The sequence below is a fragment of the Caretta caretta genome, chromosome 1, assembly GCF_965140235.1.
Source record: "Caretta caretta isolate rCarCar2 chromosome 1, rCarCar1.hap1, whole genome shotgun sequence".
NCBI classification, from domain to species: domain Eukaryota; kingdom Metazoa; phylum Chordata; order Testudines; family Cheloniidae; genus Caretta; species Caretta caretta.
Genome location: NC_134206.1, coordinates 215,675,313 through 215,695,373, shown reverse-complemented (window position 1 = coordinate 215,695,373; position 20,061 = coordinate 215,675,313). Strand labels below are relative to the sequence as shown.

Here is a 20,061-nt window from a genome sequence, read left to right as displayed (position 1 = left end):
CGGGCTGCCAGTCTTCTATCAGGACCTCCTCTGGACCTGGAAACTGTTTTCAACGACCAGGTCCGAGGCGGCCGTGGGAGCAGATCACCTCGTGGAGCCCCTGCTACACAACCCCCAGCTCCGTGTGCAGGTGGCAGAGTGCCGCTCGGTGCGCCAGAGTTTGGTCCTGGTGGAAGTCACAAGAGTCGGAGACCTCCTGGACTACGACCGGGGAGACTGGCTGGATCCCCTGACGCTCGCTCAGCGCATGGGGCTCTCCAGTCCTCGTACCCCCCGGTGCGTACTTCAGGAGGTGAAGACCGCCTTGACGCCCGCTGCTCGGGCTTATCTCAACCGAGCCCTGCACGAGGGCGCACCACGCCCACCCTCTACCCCAGGCCCATCGGACCTTTCAATTGGGCCCCTACCCCGTAGATCCCAACAAACCCCTCACCCTTTCACTGCGAGCCAGCTGCATGAACTGCAGCCAGTCAGCTTCCAAATCGCGCCACGGAAATATCTATACACATTCACGCTTCACACCCTTCACGCCCACACCCTGGTGTCCCGTCCCGATACAAAGTGGCAGGACCTCCTGCCACCTTTGGAGGGTGAGCAACCCCGGTGGGCCAGCCTGTATTCCACCTTGGTCCCGAGGCCCGTTGGGGACATTAGTTGGTGGCTCCTTCACGGAGCTGTAAGCACGGGCGTGTTTTTGACATGGTTCACCCCCATACTGGATACTTGCCCTTTTTGCACCGTGAGGGAAACCCTGGCGCACGTATATTTAGAGAGTGGCAGGCTGCAGCCCCTTTTCCGGCTCCTCACAAATATTTTATTACGCTTTTGGCTACACTTTTCCCCTCACCTTTTTATCTACACACTCCCCATCCGTGGCCCCACAAAATTGCGAGATCTCCTGGTTAACCTCCTCCTAGCCCTAGCTAAAACAGCCATTTATAAAACCAGAGAGGGGAGGTTGGCTAATGAAGCGTCCTGCGATTGTAGGGCCGTTTTCCAATCCTCAGTACATTCACGTATCCGGGCGGAATTCCTCCGGGCAGCGTCCACCGACTCCCTTGACGCCTTCGAGGAGCGGTGGGCACTGTCCGAGGTTCTCTGCTCGGTGACCCCGTCCGGTTCCCTCCGTCTGACCCTTTGATTGAGGGGAAGAGCGAGAGACCCCAGCCCCAGCCGTTGCCGCTGTGGTTACCATCATCACTGTCACCTAGGAGGGGTCCTATCACAGGTGGTGTACGTCCCCCCCACCCCCAAACCGCCCACCCCGCAGCCGTGCCCATCTGGTCGGGCACGCTCAGGAGAGGGATAATCGGTGACACTGGGTGTGGCACTAGGTAACTCGAGGGGATGGAAGACCATGAGTGTCGAGGAAGCCCCCCTGCTCTAGGCCACCAGGTAACTCAGGAGGGTGGAAGACCACGTGTGTCGAGGAAGCTCCCCTGCTCTGGGCCCAGGCTTGCCTGAACACTTCTCCCTCCTGAAGGCTGCTGTGTTATACCTTGTGTTTGCTTTTGTTTTGTTGCATAGTTTTGCTTTATCCTTTTTGGTGATTTCTTGTAAGTGTTACACAAATAGAATTCTTTTCTGCTTCAAAAAACACTCTCCTGCTGCCCTGTGGCCATGCTGTACCACAGTATATTATTTCATTAAAGAAATAACTGACTTAATGTAACTTGTATTGTTCATGATTGGGCTGGGCAGAACAGGACATACATTTCTGGTGGTAAATTTAAGACAGAGAGTGTGTTGGGGGTCACCCTGCAGTATAACCAAGGCTGGTGAGAGCCAGAATGTAACCCAAGTGTGGCTGGCAGGCTGCAGTTACACACAGACACTCAGGGTGTGGCTTGCATGCTGGAAGGCTGCTTGTGAGAGGCACAAGTGGAACTCCTTCAACAAGACATTGTAAGGCACCCAAGATTGCAGGGGAAGGGTGACGCAGCTGCTCATTAGTCTAGACTGTAGCCTGGTATGTCACAATGGGATTGTCATATTGTTGGACGACATGGTTTGTAAGAGCAATAACATGCTCTTCATCCCTCTTCAGTGCAGAGACAAGGACTTGTTTGTGGACTTTGTCTTCACTACTGTAGTAAAGAGAGAGAGGCGCCTGGAGCACTAGGCCTGCGGAAAGATCTGAGGCCTGAAGCATATCAGCAAAATCAGGTCATGCCATGAACCAAAGTCAGGGCATGTATTAAAGCAGATGCTTACAATTTTACATGACCTTGACAAAGGTCTTGCTAGTGTTGCCAAAATGCAGGTGCTCCTAAGAAGCAACAGACATTGGGTATGTGTGTGAACACACTCCAAAAGATTAGCCCAGGTACCTCCTGACCTAACACAAAATAATATGGTTTCACTGAAGTGATGACTAGGGATATTTAGCCCAAGACACCTGGAGCAAGATACAAGAGGAGGTAACAAGCAGACATCATGAAAGACATGAGGGGGTACCTAAGTTGTAGTCTATAAATGTCAGGGTACTTCAGTATAACCCTTTGTGTGGCCTAGGGGACAGCAGAGATTCATGCTGCTGACTGAGCCATTCCTTGCAATGGAGAACTCGTGTGTTAGTGTACCTGTAACCACGGAGGCAGGGCACTGGTACTGTGCCATGAGGACAATAAACCTGGCCGAGTGCCTTTGTCAATGAACCGTACCTGTGGTCTTTCTTTATGAGTAACATTGAGGTGTGCTGAATTAGCAAGCTGTGCTATTGTAACCCACATGCCTAATCGGGAGATATCTCTTTAAGAGATCTATTGGGGAGTGAGTTGCGTCTGGGTCATTGTTGCTAGGCAGATGCATAAGTAACACTCAACAACTAGAAGTTTCTGGAATTGTATGGAGAAGAACAAACCACGTTCAGCACTGTGTTAGCGAACCATGACTAAACCCGCAATACGAGCTCCATGATGAAAGCACAGTCTTTTCATCGACAGTTTGTCCCGTGGATTGAATTGAGTCAAGTCATGGAGTGAGTTATTCCATACAAGAAGTGTAACAGAATCAGAGCCATTGTGATTATAATTGACAGCATCCAGGGTTTTCCAACAAAACGATCTGACCTCACACAAAATGAAGATGAAATCAACGTGTAGGACATTTTTGATCAATTCTTCATGGTTAGAATGTAAATTCTGTCTCCTGTCCCCTGCTGTCACTGTTTGAGTTTCCCATGCTTATTGTGTAATTAATGGGGGGAAGAAAACAAAAGCAAAAAAATGTGTTCATTTTCCACTAAGTAAACTAATTAACCTTAAGTATTGCTTTAGTCAGGAAATACAGACTTTTCAAAGGACATCAAACAGGAAATGTTTAGTTGTAACTGGTATTGAATAGGTGCAGTTGTGCTGAATTAGAGCATTATCAGTGGATTCCTACATTTTTTTCTGTTAGATGAGATTTGCTGTCGTGCAAGTGACTGTTAAGTTGGCTTTCACAATGAAATAAAACTGCTCCAGTGAAAGCACAGCAGCAGCTCAGCGTCTCACACATGCAGACGCCCACCTCAGCATGGTAACTTCAAAATGTCAGTGGGACCATTTAAAAGCTATAATTGTTAAGCCAGTGCAGTGCAGGGATTAGGGGTGAAGGGGGCACAGTGCAGGGGTTAGGGACAAACCAGGGGGTGGGGAGCCTGGGGAGCTCTCGGGGGCCATGGGAAATGTGGGGGCACCCACAGGGACCAGGGGCAATGGGGGGGCACCATGCCCAGGGGAGCCAGGAGCAATGGGGGAGAAGTCGCAATCACGGGGACCAAAATACAAGTTTGCCCAGGGCACCATTTTCCCTAAGGGCAGCCCTGCTTCCCCAGCATCACACTCGGCCACCATACTGTCCTGTGATCAAGGTTAAAAATAGCTCCTGGCTCTTGGGGAGAATGGATCCACTATTCACTTGTCACCCATTCTCCTCCTTCTCCTCTTCCTCATCCATTATGTCCTCCTCATTGTTGTCTGAGGTGGCCCGGGACTCAGACTCCTGGGAGGTATCCACACTGCTCCTGGGGGTCGTTGTGAGGTTGCCGCTGAGAATCTCATGCAGCTCATTGTAGAAGCAGCATGTCTGTGCTGCAGAACCAGAATGACTGTTCACCTCCCTTGTCTTCTGGTCCGCCTGTCAAAGTTATTCCATTTTGACACGGAACTGCTGTGTGTCCCTGGTGTAGCCCTTGTCCCCCATGCCCTGCATGATCTTTTTATAAATGTCTACATTTCTTCAGCTGGATCAGAGCTGTGCTTACACAGACTCATCTCCCCACTGACCAATAAGTCCCACCACCTTCTGTGTACTCCAGGCTGGAGCACGTTTTGGGTGTTGAGTCACCATGATCACCTGGGTTAGCAAGCTCTCCACGCTGATCAAAGAGGAAATGGGAATTCAAAGTTTCCAGGGCTTTAACAGGGGAGGGGCTGTTTCCTGTGTACTTGGCTGCTGTGCAGTGGAGTTTAAAACGATCTCCAGAGCAGTCACAGCAGAGCATTGTGGGACACCTAGATGCCAGTTCAGACAACTTACACAACACTGCGTCTACACTGACTCTTTGTTGACCCATCAACATCGAATCAAGTGCTACACCTCTCATGGAGGTAGAGTAATTAAGGCAACGTTACAGGTGAGTTAGGTCGGAGGAAGGGACTTGGCAGTGTAGATACATATGTTATTAGGTCAACCTAAGGCAGTTTCTGTCAACCTAAGTTTATAGGGTAAACCAGGTTTCAGTCTGTTCCTGAAATCTCTCCCCCACCCCGGCCAACACCAACCGCAACTCATCACTAGATATCAGGGGAGAGCTCATTCAGACTTGGCTTACAAATGCAAGGATCTTGATCAATCTATGAGATTGCAGATGCAACTTCCAATGAATTGAGCACCCACCTTGTGTTACCAGTAGAGCTGGCTGGAAAATGTATTTTCCATCCCTTGGGATATTCCAATATTTTGACTTTTTTTTCCTGAATTGGGACAAAAAGTTGAAATTTTGATAATTCTCAGAAAATGAAAAGTTCCAAAAAATTTTGATTTGGAAATATTGAAATGAAAATTGTTGACATTTTGGATAAAAATGAAATATTCTGACATCCCCAAACTGTGGAAACAAAATGTCAATTAGAAATAAAACCTTGTGTTTAGAGCTGACACTTCCACTTACAATTACACTGCAATTCAAAATGATAATTTTGAAATATTGCTTCAGAAAACTGAAAGAAAAAATGTTGAAATGTTGGAAATCAATGTTTTCCCATGGAAAAATCACCATTTTGATGAAACCACATTTTTGTCAGAAAATGTTTAATGAGCTCCAGTAACCAGATTGACTGATATAAGATTGTAATTTTTTCCCTCGAAAAACCATCCTTTCCCAAAGTCACATCCACATAATGTCTCACCAAGAGTCCACCAGAGAACATAATTTGTTGGATATTAGGTTGTATATTAGGAAAAACTTTTTCATTAGGAGGGTGGTGAAGCAGTGGAATGCGTTACCTAGGGAAGTGGTGGAACCTCCTTCCTTGGAGGTTTTTAAGGTCAGGCTTGACAAAGCCCTGGCTGAGATGATTTAGTTGGGGATTGGTCCTGCTTTGAGCAGAGGGTTGGACTAGATGAGCTCCTGAGATTCCTTCCAACCCTGATATTCCATGATTCTATGATTTTAACACAAACACACATCACAATTTTTAGAGCTGTATGGTGATATATTTGAGGTCCTGCTTTGATTACAGTGTCACACATGATCAGCATTTCCCAGAATCTGCCAATTGACCCAAATTAGAATCTTTGCATCGTGACTGTTTCCTCTCTTGACTCAAGTATTGCAGTGTCTAGTCAAAAATGCATACAGGAGCTTCTAGGGCCTTTGAAGTGGAAGCTGATAGATCCAATGTCTCTCGCAGTGTTGGTGCTTGTGATACAGTTACCAGTGTTGTGCATGCACACATTGCTCATGCCAATGCTAATTGCACCCAGTCATTTTGTATCCTCTCTTCTTTCTGGTGATGATACTGGTGGCACTGATGGTAAAGTAAACCAATGAAAATAAAAGAACCTTTCAAGTGCAATGGAGCAGAGAGACCCCCAAGCTCTCTCTAGTCCAGGCAACGAGACAGGAAGCTCCTGCTTTGGAGAACTGGGTGGCAAAGAGTCCATCCTGGAGGTAAAGCAGGGAAGGTGAGTAAGACCAGGTTTTTAAAAGTGCTTGTACACAAGCTGAGCATTTTTTTCTTAGTCACAGTTGTTTAATGCAGTAATTCAAGTATGTCAGTGTCCAAACCAAGCTCTATAGTTAATGCCTGAGGCCTACTCAGTAATGATAAAGATGAAAGACCCATTTCTCTGAGCACATTGTATAGGTGCAACATCCGTCGAACTAGCAGAGCGAGAACTTCCTTTGCGGTTTAAGCCGGAACATCGCAGAGCAAATAATTTTCCTCTCTCAGTTCATGCTGACCCTCTGCCGCTCTCTGTCTCCACTGAGGATTTTGAGACAGGACTAGACGGGTACGCCTCCTAAAGTTCTGTTCCAGGACTCCTGCTCGCTGATCCGAAAACACCTCCACAGGTATCATCTCCAAGTGATTGTGGGGTCTTTCATTGTTAGGGAATGTAACTGCTGTAGGATTTTTCTCTTCAGACTAACTCAGGAAGTGTGTGTTGATGGGTGATGTTTTCAAAAGTGCCTAAGAACCAGATTGAAATCAGTGGGATTTAGGAGCCTAAATAACTTTTAAAAATCTGGCCCTAAGTGACTTATGAGCATAATTCTTATTGAAAGTCAATGGGACTCTAGCAGGGATGGTCTGCCCCCTTTAAGGGCAGTAGGGACTAAAGGTCAACCACCCCCTGTTTTTTTGGTATGGCTCTTCAAGGTTTGAGGAGTTTGGAAGGGTCTAGGAAGTGTCAGAGGAAGATACTGGGAAGAAGGAAGCACTCCTGGGGAAACAGTGTTTGGGGAAATCCATAGTTCTTCTGTTCCTTTAAGGGCCCAGGAGCAGAAGCTTTGTAATGCAGTGTGGGGCAAAATTCCCCTCTCTCACAGCCAACTGGGATGAGCCTTGGAGGGAGGGCAGCATATATGCTGCCTGCTCCCTCATGAAAGGCAGACTCTAGCAGGAGGAGGACTGCTGCCCGCTGACCTCTCCAAGCCAACACGTGAAAGGACTGAGTAAAAAGGGGCTAGCTGGGGAGAAGCTGACTAAGAATCATAGAATCATAGAATATCAGGGTTGGAAGGGACCTCAGGAGGTCATCTAGTCCAACCCCCTGCTCAAAGCAGGACCAATCCCCAACTAAATCATCCCAGCCAGGGCTTTCTCAAGCCTGACCTTAAAAACTTCTAACGAAGGAGATTCCACCATCTCCCTAGGTAACACATTCCAGTGCTTCACCACCCTCCTAGTGAAAAAGTTTTTCCTAATATCCAACCTAAACCTCCCCCACTGCAACTTGAGACCATTACTCCTTGTTCTGTCATCAGCTACCACTGAGAACAGTCTAGATCCACCCTCTTTGGAACCCCCTTTCAGGTAGTTGAAAGCAGCTATCAGATCCCCCCTCATTCTTCTCTTCTGCAGACTAAACAATCCCAGTTCCCTCAGCCTCTCCTAAATCGTATGTTCCAGTGCCCTAAACATTTTTGTTGCCCTCCGCTGGACGTTTTCCAATTTTTTCACATCCTTCTTGTAGTCTTGTAGAACTGCAGCTGGCCTGTATCAGAACCCAGCTCCAGGATGATAGCTGTGGAATCCTCACCTAAGGAGAGTGAGGATTTGAATTTTCACCATGCTTCAGGAAGAAGGGCTGGGGTCTTCTGAACTTGGTGAGAGAACACTTCTCTGAATTAATACCCAGGGCCAGAAGAAAGGTTAGATTCAAGGGGCTAAAGAAGAAGTTTTATATTCTGTAGGAAAGGTTAATAAAGGAGACCCCACAAAGGGGGTATCTACTTGGATTACTTGAGTCTGAGAAAATGATTGCAAGCACCAAGAGAAAGCTGAGTAGCCCACCTGCAGAGCCATGCAGGACCAGAAGAGGGCATGCTCAAGGGCTGTACCCTGTTACAGGGACTTATGCTCCTAAATTTCTTGGTCTCTCTTGAAAATCCCAACCATTATTTTTATTTAAAAGGATTCCTCTTTATTTCTAACTTTTGTATTTCCCCCCCCCTCTTAATCTAAGCAGCACAAATGTGGGTTTTGGATGTATGATATTGGTCAATCCATGTAGCTAATAGTTCTGCATGTTTAACTGTGTGGGTTTTTTTTTGCCATATCCACCATATCTACAAGATCTACCATATCTACCACCAAAAATTGGGATATCAAGTTATAAGTAAAGTGTTTAGTACACAATCTGAAGAAAACTTGTTTTTAAAAAATCATTCCAATTTAACTTAGAAATGATCATAAATCCATTGACTGAGAATTTGCTGAGGGGGGCCATAAAAATAAGGCTAATGGTAAACACCAGCTTATTTAATCTGGGGTGGGTTTCTAGTGAAGTGCCACTGAGAATCAACAATAGTTCCTCGCCTATTCAAGGTCTGATTAAATCATCTGAAAGAGAATGCAAGCAAAATGTTAATAAAATTTCCATCTCATATTGAATTGGAAGGCATTTGGATCAGAAGTTAGAGGGTAGAAATATGGACAGGATCCAACAAAATGAAACTGAGACAAATTAGCTATCCCTATTCAATATACAATGGAGAAGCTTATGTTAATAGCCCTAGATATGGACTCATTGAGAGTCTGGGGAGGGGGTTTCAGTGGAAGATCTTAAATTCTAACTTCCCCTGCTGTTCTGCTATTCTATGAGGTTTTTGGTCTTCAAGGCATGATGCAAGGCTCATCATTTTATTACTTCAGTTTCTTAAGGAGACTCTTAGCCAGGAATGGGGTTAGGTGAGATGTTTTCAGCTTTTCTCCCTTTAATAATGCGATGATTCTTTAAATTAATTAGGGTCCCTGGGTAACATGTTCAAAACATTGAAAATGATTTTTCAATGGGCCATAAGCTTCTAAGTCATTAAAGAGCTTCCGAAAAGGGATTCAGGAAAGCACTTAAGCTTGTGACATTCAGGCATAAAACCCACTGAGATTCAGGAGTAAAAAGAAGACACAATTACTTTAGTTACTAAAGTCAGCCTGTACATGTGAAATTCTCTCTTTAGGGAGAAAGTGTCATTTTTACACTGCAATTTGTCAGAATAGAGCTACATGTAAAGTTCTTCAGAATATGGTACCTTAACTTTGCGTTTATATATTTTTCAGCATTTTTAAAACAAAGTTTTGTCTTCATGTATAATTTCTTCATGTTCTAATGTTTTTGTAAAATTTACATCTTTTGATTTGCAATTTTGTAAATTGTGTTTGTTTGTTTTGCTTAAGTTATTGAAATGCATGGACAGCTTTAATTTCAGTTCAGCTAATTATTTTCTCTTGGAACATTAAGTAGAGGTCAGACATTTTAAAGATTATAAGAAATACATCTCTCTGAGCTCCCTGCTCCAATTCTCTGCCTGGCTTCTCTCAACCAACCTATTGTGATATGAAATAGGCCTTGATATTATTTGTCTGCTCTGATGATAAATCAGTAGAGTCTGATTCTTCATGTAACTGCACCAGTTTTATTCTGGTGTAAGTCCATAGGTATCACTGGAGTTACACCAACATGAAACAAGTGTAACAAAGGGGAGAATCAGGCCCACAGATCTGTTGTCAGCCACTTCCATCCACTCAATCAGAGTGTAAACATTATATCCTTTAGCCCACCAGAAATGAGCGAGCAGGAAATAACCTACACCGAACTGAAATTTCACACTCCTACTCAACAGCAAATGTGGCAAAGAGCTGAGAAGACCAAGACCAAAGGTACTGTACATAACAAGCTGCTAACTCTGTACATGCTTTTATTTTACTGTCAAGAGTCAAACCTCTTGGTCCAATAACTTTCCTTAACTTAACCCCAGAATTACAATAAAAAACTCAATAATAATGGGGGATTTCAACTGTCCCCATATTGCCTGGGTATATATCACTGCAGGACAGGTTGCAGAGATAAAGTTTCTTGAAACCTTAAATGACTGCTTCTTGGAGCAACTAGTCCTGGAGCCCACAAGAGGAGAGGCAGTACTTGATTTAGTACTAAATGGAGCATAGGATCTGGTCCAAGAGGTGAATATAGCTGGACCGCTTGGTAATAGTGACCATAATATAATTAAATTTAACATCCCTGTGGTGGGGTAAACACCACTGTGGCCCAACGTTGTAGCATTTAATTTCAGAAAGGGGAACTACACAAAAATGATGTTAGTTAAACAGAAATTAAAAGGTACAGTGCCAAAAGTGAAATCCCTGCAAGCTGCATGGAAACTTTTTAAAGACACCATAATAGAGGCTCAACTTAAATGTATACCCCAAATTAAAAAAATAATAGTAAAAGAACCAAAAAAGAGCCACCATGGCTAAACAACAAAGTAAGAGAAGCAGTGAGAGGCAAAAAGGCATCCTTTAAAAAGTAGAAGTTAAATCCTAGTGAGGAAAATAGAAAGGAGCATAAACTCTGCAGATGAAGCGTAAAAATATAATTAGGGAGGCCAAAAAAGAATTTGAAGAACAGCTAGCCAAAGACTCAAAAAGTTATTGCAAAAAAAATTTTAAGTACATCAGAAGCAGAAAGCCTGCGAAACAACCAGTGGGGCCACTGAACAATCGAAATGTTAAAGGAGCAGTCAAGGATGATAAGGTGATTGCGGAGAAATGAGATTTGTTGCATCGGTCTCCATGGTTGAGGATTTGAGGGAGATTCCCAAACCTGAGCAATTCTTTTTAGGTGACAAGTCTGAGGAACTGTCCCAGATTGAGGTGTCATTAGAGGAGTTTTTGGAACAAATTGAAAAACTAAACAGTGATAAGTCACCAGGACCAGATGGCATTCACCCAAGAGTTCTGAAGGAACTCAAATGTGAAATTGCAGGACTACTAACTGTAGTCTGTAACATATCATTTAAATAAGCTTCTGTACAAAATGACTGGAGGATAGCTAATGTGACACCAATCTTTAAAAAGGGCTCCAGAGGTGACCCCGGCAATTACAGGCCAGTAAGCCTGACTTCAGTACTGGGCAAACTGGTTGAAAATATAAAGAATAGAATTGTCAGACACATAGATCATAGAATCATAGAATATCAGGGTTGGAAGGGACCCCAGAAGGTCATCTAGTCCAACCCCCTGCTCGAAGCAGGACCAATTCCCAGTTAAATCATCCCAGCCAGGGCTTTGTCAAGCCTGACCTTAAAAACCTCTAAGGAAGGAGATTCTACCACCTCCCTAGGTAACGCATTCCAGTGTTTCACCACCCTCTTAGTGAAAAAGTTTTTCCTAATATCCAGTCTAAACCTCCCCCACTGCAACTTGAGACCATTACTCCTCGTTCTGTCATCTGCTACCATTGAGAACAGTCTAGAGCCATCCTCTTTGGAACCCCCTTTCAGGTAGTTGAAAGCAGCTATCAAATCCCCCCTCATTCTTCTCTTCTGCAGGCTAAACAATCCCAGCTCCCTCAGCCTCTCCTCATAAGTCATGTGTTCCAGACCCCTAATCATTTTTGTTGCCCTTCGCTGGACTCTCTCCAATTTATCCACATCCTTCTTGAAGTGTGGGGCCCAAAACTGGACACAGTACTCCAGATGAGGCCTCACCAATGTCGAATAGAGGGGAACGATCACGTCCCTCGATCTGCTCGCTATGCCCCTACTTATACATCCCAAAATGCCATTGGCCTTCTTGGCAACAAGGGCACACTGCACTTATCCTTATTGAACCTCATCAGATTTCTTTTGGCCCAATCCTCCAATTTGTCTAGGTCCTTCTGTATCCTATCCCTCCCCTCCAGCGTATCTACCACTCCTCCCAGTTTAGTATCATCCGCAAATTTGCTGAGAGTGCAATCCACACCATCCTCCAGATCATTTATGAAGATATTGAACAAAACCGGCCCCAGGACCGACCCTTGGGGCACTCCACTTGATACCGGCTGCCAACTAGACATGGAGCCATTGATCACTACCCGTTGAGCCCGACAATCTAGCCAGCTTTCTACCCACCTTATAGTGCATTCATCCAGCCCATACTTCCTTAACTTGCTGACAAGAATACTGTGGGAGACCGTGTCAAAAGCTTTGCTAAAGTCAAGAAACAATACATCCACTGCTTTCCCTTCATCCACAGAACCAGTAATCTCATCATAAAAGGCGATTAGATTAGTCAGGCATGACCTTCCCTTGGTGAATCCATGCTGACTGTTCCTGATCACTTTCCTCTCATGCAAGTGCTTCAGTATTGATTCTTTGAGGACCTGCTCCATGATTTTTCCAGGGACTGAGGTGAGGCTGACTGGCCTGTAGTTCCCAGGATCCTCCTTCTTCCCTTTTTTAAAGATTGGCACTACATTAGCCTTTTTCCAGTCATCCGGGACTTCCCCCGTTCGCCACGAGTTTTCAAAGATAATGGCCAATGGCTCTGCAATCACAGCCGCCAATTCCTTCAGCACTCTCGGATGCAACTCGTCCGGCCCCATGGACTTGTGCACATCCAGATTTTCTAAATAGTCCCTAACCACCTCTATCTCCACAGAGGGCTGGCCATCTCTTCCCCATTTTGTGATGCCCAGCGCAGCAGTCTGGGAGCTGACCTTGTTAGTGAAAACAGAGGCAAAAAAGCATTGAGTACATTAGCTTTTTCCACATCCTCTGTCACTAGGTTGCCTCCCTCATTCAGTAAGGGGCCCACACTTTCCTTGGCTTTCTTCTTGTTGCCAACATACCTGAAGAAACCCTTCTTGTTACTCTTGACATCTCTGGCTAGCTGCAGCTCCAGGTGCGATTTGGCCCTCCTGATATCATTCCTACATGCCCGAGCAATATTTTTATACTCTTCCCTGGTCATATGTCCAACCTTACACTTCTTGTAAGCTTCTTTTTTATGTTTAAGATCCGCTAGGATTTCACCATTAAGCCAAGCTGGTCGCCTGCCATATTTACTATTCTTTCGACTCATTGGGATGGTTTGTCCCTGTAACCTCAACAGGGATTCCTTGAAATACAGCCAGCTCTCCTGGACTCCTTTCCCCTTCAAGTTAGTCCCCCAGGGGATCCTGGCCATCTGTTCCCTGAGGGAGTCGAAGTCTGCTTTCCTGAAGTCCAGGGTCCGTATCCTGCTGCTTACCTTTCTTCCCTGCGTCAGGATCCTGAACTCAACCAACTCATGGTCACTGCCTCCCAGATTCCCATCCACTTTTACTTCCCCCACTAATTCTACCCGGTTTGTGAGCAGCAGGTCAAGAAAAGCGCCCCCCCTAGTTGGCTCCTCTAGCACTTGCGCCAGGAAATTGTCCCCTACGCTTTCCAAAAACTTCCTGGATTGTCTATGCACCGCTGTATTGCTCTCCCAGCAGATATCAGGAAAATTAAAGTCACCCATGAGAATCAGGGCATGCGATCTAGTAGCTTCCGTGAGCTGCCGGAAGAAAGCCTCATCTACCTCATCCCCCTGGTCCGGTGGTCTATAGCAGACTCCCACCACTACATCACTCTTGTTGCACACACTTCTAAACTTAATCCAGAGACACTCAGGTTTTTCTGCAGTTTCGTACCGGAGCTCTGAGCAGTCATACTGCTCCCTTACATACAGTGCTACTCCCCCACCTTTTCTGCCCTGCCTGTCCTTCCTGAACAGTTTATAACCATCCATGACAGTACTCCAGTCATGTAAGTTATCCCACCAAGTCTCTGTTATTCCGATCACGTCATAGTTCCTTGACATCACCAGGACCTCCAGTTCTCCCTGCTTGTTTCCAAGGCTTTGTGCATTTGTATATAAGCACTTGAGATAACCTGTTGATCGCCCCTCATTCCCACTATGAGGCAGGAGCCCTCCCCTCACAGACATTCCTGCCTGTGCTTCCTCCCGGTATCCCGCTTTCCCACTTACCTCAGGGCTTTGGTCTCCTTCCCCCGGTGAACCTAGTTTAAAGCCCTCCTCACTAGGTGAATATGATGATGAATATAATTTGTTGGGAAGAGTCAACATGGTTTTTGTAAAGGGAAATCATGCCTCACCAATCTACTAGAATTCTTTGAGGGGGTCAACAAGCATGTGGACAAGGGGGATCCAGTGGATATAGTGTATTTAGATTTTCAGAAAGTCTTTGACAAGGTCCCTCACCAAAGGCTCTTAAGCAAAGTAATCACTCATGGGATAAGACTGCAAAGAGCTACAAAAGGATCTCTCAAAACTGGGTGAGTGGGCAACAAAATGGCAGATGAAATTCAATGTTGATAAATGCAAAGTAATGCACATTGGAAAACATAATCCCAACTATACATATAAAATGATGGAGTCTACATTAGCTGTTATCATTCAAGAAAGAGATCTTGGAGTCATTGTGGATAGTTCTCTGAAAACATCCACTCATTGTGCAGTGGCAGTCAAAAAAGCAAACAGAATGTTGGGAATCATTAAGAAAGGGATAGATAATAAGACAGAAAATATCATACTGCCTCTATATAAATCCATGGTATGCCTACATCTTGAATACAGCATGCAGATGTGGTCACCACATCTCAAAAAAGATATACTGGAATTGGAAAAGGTTCAGAAAAGGGCAACAAAAATGGTTAGGGGTATGGAACGGCTGTCATATGAGGAGAGATTAATGAGACTGGGACTTTTCAGCTTGGAAAAAAAGACAACTAAGGGGGATATGACAGAGGTCTATAAAATTATGAATGGTGTGGAGAAAATTAATAAGGAAGTGTTATTTTCTGCTTCTCATAACCCAAGAACTAGGGGTCATCAAATGAAATTAATAGGCAGCAGGTTTAAAATAAACAAAAGGAAGTATTTTTTCACACAACACACAGCCTGTGGAACTCCTTGCCAGAGGATGTTGTGAAGGCCAAGACTATAACTGGGTTCAAAAAAGAACTAGATAAATTCATGGAGGATAGGTCCATCAATGCTATTAGCCAGGATGGACAGGGATTGTGTCCCTAGCCTCTGTTTGCCAGAAGCTGGGAATGGGCAACAAGGAATGGATCACTTGATGATTCCCTGTTCTGTTCATTCCCTCTGGGGCACCTGGCATTGGCCACTGTCGGAAGACAGGATACTGGGCTAGATGGACCTTTGGCCTGACCCAGTATGGCCATTCTTATGTTCTTGTGTTCTTGATATTACATGTCAGTATTCAGGAAGTTTAATGTATTTTCCTCTGATGTACCTGCCAATAGCATGTTACTGAAAGCTGATCATAGCCCAGCATGCAAAGTGCAGGAACTAATCATGCATAAGAGGGAGAGGTCACAGACTTTGAAGCTAACAAAGGTGTCTGTCTGCTCTAGTCATTCTCATTTGCCCCCGGCTAAGTATCCAACCAGTCAGTTATTACTGGTCTGGATGAACTTGTTTTCTTTCTTTTCTCTGTAAAAGCCCTCATGTTACAGGTCCAACCACCAACTGTCTGTGGTCAGGAAGAAGCTTCCACAATGGGCAGGCTATTCTATAACTGTCCATTATGTTAAATTCTCTTCTGAAGTAGTCTGTTCTACTCAGAGACAGTGTTCACTTTGCCTGTCTTGGTCCCTTCTCCTTTTGTTAGGTTCTCCCTCTCCATCACCACAGTGGAGGCTCATTGCGGCACTGCCTCTTGGGATCTTTTGCCTGCCTTTCCTGGTAACTCTGGGGATATTAAGCGCTCAGATGTGATACAGTAAACTGCAGGAGTTTACATAAGGAGTTCCACAGTTTTGCATACTCTTATCTGTGTAACTTTGGAAATATACAGTGAAATTTTGAGAGAAATTAGAATCTTCATCTTTTTTCCCCAATCACTGTTTTTTTCACTCTCTTTTCTACCCTCTTTTTTACTTCTGCCTCCCCATCACCCAATCAGGGAAATTAGATATAAAAATTATGTTAATGTTAAAAGTTTAATTACTGAAAAGTTACGGCAGGGAAAAGTTCACTCATTGCATATGCTGTCTAAGACAGAACTCTGTGGTGAGTTTGGGTTACTTTGCACCAAACAAGTGCAAAACAACCTCAAACCCAGTAGATACAGATCCTGGCAGATTCCCTTGCATAATTGGATTCTCAGATGGTGGTGCAGAAATTCTAGTGACTCCTATGCCACCCACATCCTGGCTTCAGTGGTGTGGGCATAGCTGGGACATCTCTATAACACAATGTCATAAATATAAAGGGAAGAGTAAACCCCTTTAAAATCCCTCCTGGCCAGGGGAAAAATCCTCTCACCTGTAAAGGGTTAAGAAGCTACAGGTAAGCTCGCTGGCACCTGACCAAAATGACCAATGAGGAGACAAGATACTTTCAAAAGCTGGGAGGAGGGAGAGAAACAAAGTGTCTATGTCTGTCTGTATGCTGCTTTTGCCGGGGATAGAACAGGAATGGAGTCTTAGAACTTTTAGTAAGTAATCTAGCTAGGTATGTATTAGATTATGATTTCTTTAAATGGCTAAGAAAAGAACTGTGCTGAATAGAATGACTATTCCTGTCTGTGTGTCTTTTTTGTAACTTAAGGTTTTGCCTAGAGGGATTCTCTATGTTTTGAATCTAATTACCCTGTAAGGTATCTACCATCCTGATTTTACAGAAGTGATTCCTTTACTTCTATTAAAAGTCTTCTTGTAAGAAAACTGAATGCTTTTTCATTGTTCTCAGATCCAAGGGTTTGGGTCTGTGGTCACCTATGCAAATTGGTGAGGATTTTTACCAAACCTTCCCCAGGAAGTGGGGTGCAAGGGTTGGGAGGATTTTAGGGGGAAAGACATGTCCAAACTACATTTCCCAGTAAACCCAGTTAAAGTTTGGTGGTGGCAGTGGAAATCCAGGGTCAAAGGATAAAATTAATTTGTACCTTAGGGAAGTTTTAACCTAAGCTGGTGAAAGTAAGCTTAGAAGGTTTTCATGCAGGTCCCCACATCTGTACCCTAGAGTTCAGAGTGGGGGAGGAACCTTGACACACAACAATCCCTAAATGCTGTAACAGCTTCTTTTGGTAGTTGGCAAATGGCAAAAATTAGAGGCAGCCTGCTCTAATTTATGTTGGGGACCAGCCTGTGCCCTGACAGCCCCATGACCAGAGAAGTAAAAGTAGTTTTTAAATCACCTTTACAGCATCTGTGCTGAGAGGTCTTCAGCTACAGTTCAGGAACTTGGTCATTGAATATTTGGATTACAAGTCATGCAGATAGATTTTTCTTATTAAAAAATAGTTGCAACATCAATGAATCAACATAAGTAGGTAAATCTTAACTTCCTTGTTTCCAAAATTTTGAGGGACAGATCTTCAGGTGGTGTAAAATGTCAAAGCTCCATGTATTTAAATTTCTAACTTTAACCATTAACATTAAATTAGTATAAGCCTTTGCATTTCATAAAAGCTTTAATATTTTTCCAAAGCAAATTTAATATAAGTAGGTATAACTGAAATGTATAGGAAGGCAGTGATAGAGGAATAAATGTGATTTTCCTGTTCTGTATTAAATAAAATTATGCATATTTCTATCTTCCTAACCATGCAGAAATCTCACATGGGACTGTAGCAGCTGGGCCCCCTCTTCCTCTGGATTTTTTTTGTTCACCTTTGATCCATTTCACTACAATCTCAGCATAACAGGAGAAATTGCATGGTTACTGCATATTCCAATAATTTCAATGGGATTTCTATTTTACCAAAAAATAATGGAAGAATTTCAGACCTTGTCTCAAGACATGTCCAAATTCCAGTGGTGTGTTCCAAACAGCTGTGAAACATGAACTGTCCTTTCTGAATAACCACCCTCCCCAGAAATATTGGTGTAAAATATCTGTTTTACCTATTCAGATGATCATTGAAATGTAAGAAATGTCAGCAAAGTCACTCCTGCTGGGGAACTGAGGGGGGGATTTTATGGCCCTCATGGCTCTGGGAATAACTGACAATTCATTCACCCAAATGAAGTGTAGTGAATGGAGAAGGTAAAAAGGATCAGCTCGATATCTCCAGTGAAAGAAAAATAATTGCATACTGTCAATGCCTGTTATTTTAGGGCTGTTAGTTAAGCCTGGTGGAGCCTAGATACAGTTAATTCCACTGTGACACTGGATTCCCTGAATGTCTTTTTGTTTATTGTTTGCCTTTCCTTCCTGTTAGATTTTGCTTCTCCATCTTCCCCGTGGCGATATGTTGCAGTGATTCTGGGGATCCTCTGTGTAGTATTGTTGGGAGCTGTGGGGTTCCAGAGTGTCAAACGTAAGTATTTTCAGGAAAAACAAAGAAAAGATTCCAGAGTCTCCAGAAGTTTCAGCAAAGGGGTAAGTGTTGCTGACAAATTTCAGGTGACTTGAGTGATCTCAGATCAGTTCAATTTTTTTTTCTACCAATATCACTTTTATGAAAGTCTTCCCCAGGCAAATATCTTGCAGGTCTCAGGGTGGCTTGGATGTGGTCTAAAACCATTATCAAATGGCATGATCATGAGCAATGCACTAACAAAATCAATCTATAAAATGTATTTCCTGTTGAAGGAGACAACTGCAGCCTTTGCCCAGAAAACTGGATACAGCATGAGGAGAACTGTTACCACTTTTCTACTGAATGGAAAACTTGGCAAGAGAGTCAAGATTATTGTTCTTCTCGGGGCTCCAGACTTTTGAAGATACACAGCAAAAAAAAACAGGTAGAATTCAATTGTGGGGACTTTTCAGGCTACAAACAGCAGATTAGTCAGAGACAAGGAGAACAATATTTGATTTCATGTCTGTAGTGTTGCATGGAAGAACCTGGTTTGACTCCATGTTCTGGCATCTCAATTTCCGGGTTGCGCAGGTCTGGGAACACTGCAATTACAGTTCAGCTGGTGCTTAGAAAAGCAGGTCCTCACAATGGTCTGCAATGACTCTCATTAAGTATAAACAGGCACTGTCAGTCCCGTCTCCTCCCCACCCCAAGAGGCCTACTTACTCAGAAAGAGCAGGCGCTAAGCGGATAGAGTTAAAAGTCCAAATACTGATGTGAGACTAAGACAATTTTTGATTGTTCCCATACAGGATTTCATAAAGCCTCTAGCATTTTCTTATCACTGGATCGGATTATTCCGTAATGGGATCAATGAATCCTGGGTTTGGGAGGATGGCACAGCTCTAACCCTTAACCTGTAAGTCTCTGGCATGTCTAGTTAGGGGCATTAATAACAACTTCTGACTTTGCCAGTACATGCCAGTTAACAGTACATGTATGTTTCATTTCCAGGTTTGCAGAACATCCAGATTTTAATAGCGGTGACTGTGCAGCTTTCAGAATTGGAGAAGCCCACTCCTATGTTTGTACACAATCAAAACCCTATATTTGTGAGCAGAGGGCCACTTAGATGAAGCCTGTTATACCAGCATAAGAAAGACTGGAGAAAGACACTGAGGCTTCTTCAGTGGCCCTCAGTGCCTCACTGAGGCACAACAATTCATGGAGCTCTTGGTAACTGGAACTTTTATGCTGCCCTTTAACAAGGGGCGGCATGTGCTCCCCTCCTTGGCTGACCATGGACCTGTTTCCTCCCCACCCCTTTTGAGGTGATTAGTGCAGCTAGCTGCTTGAGGAAGGAGCACATCTTGTTATGCGGGGAAGAGCAAGAACTACAATGGCCATTCCCTGCTTGCACACTCATGCAGAAACTGATCAAAAATCTTGTCCATAATAAATCATCTCCATTTTCTGACAGATTTTCTTCCCAGCTGAAAATTACTAGTTGTATATAGATGGTTCTTGTTACCGAGAGATATGCATAGAAGTTGCCATTTTGTGGGTCGGTCTTATTAGTCGTGATTAAACTGACCATATTTTTGTTGTTTAAAAAAGTGTCCTAGTTTTCTATTATAATGCTGTCATAAAGTGGGCTATCTGGGACACGGTGTGGGGAGGAGCATATACAAGACAGTCTGGAGTGGGTGGGGGAAAGAGGATGAAATTAATTATTTTCCTCCAGTAAACTAAATCCAG

General features: G+C 44.0%; 1 protein-coding gene across 1 annotated transcript in view; it reads left to right on the top strand.

Annotated features, from left to right (window-relative positions):
* LOC125633474 (NKG2-A/NKG2-B type II integral membrane protein-like) overlaps nucleotides 1-19,514 on the top strand; it is a 34,284-nt gene extending 14,770 nt beyond the window's left edge. Inside the window, exons 3-8 of the mRNA XM_075124960.1 lie at nucleotides 6,520-6,565; nucleotides 9,772-9,875; nucleotides 18,220-18,318; nucleotides 18,594-18,745; nucleotides 19,116-19,222; nucleotides 19,318-19,514. Coding sequence (XP_074981061.1) covers nucleotides 6,520-6,565; nucleotides 9,772-9,875; nucleotides 18,220-18,318; nucleotides 18,594-18,745; nucleotides 19,116-19,222; nucleotides 19,318-19,435 — 626 coding nt within the window. The 3' untranslated portion in view covers nucleotides 19,436-19,514. The remainder of the gene's footprint in view (nucleotides 1-6,519; nucleotides 6,566-9,771; nucleotides 9,876-18,219; nucleotides 18,319-18,593; nucleotides 18,746-19,115; nucleotides 19,223-19,317) is intronic.
* Nucleotides 19,515-20,061: the final 547 nt, after the last annotated feature.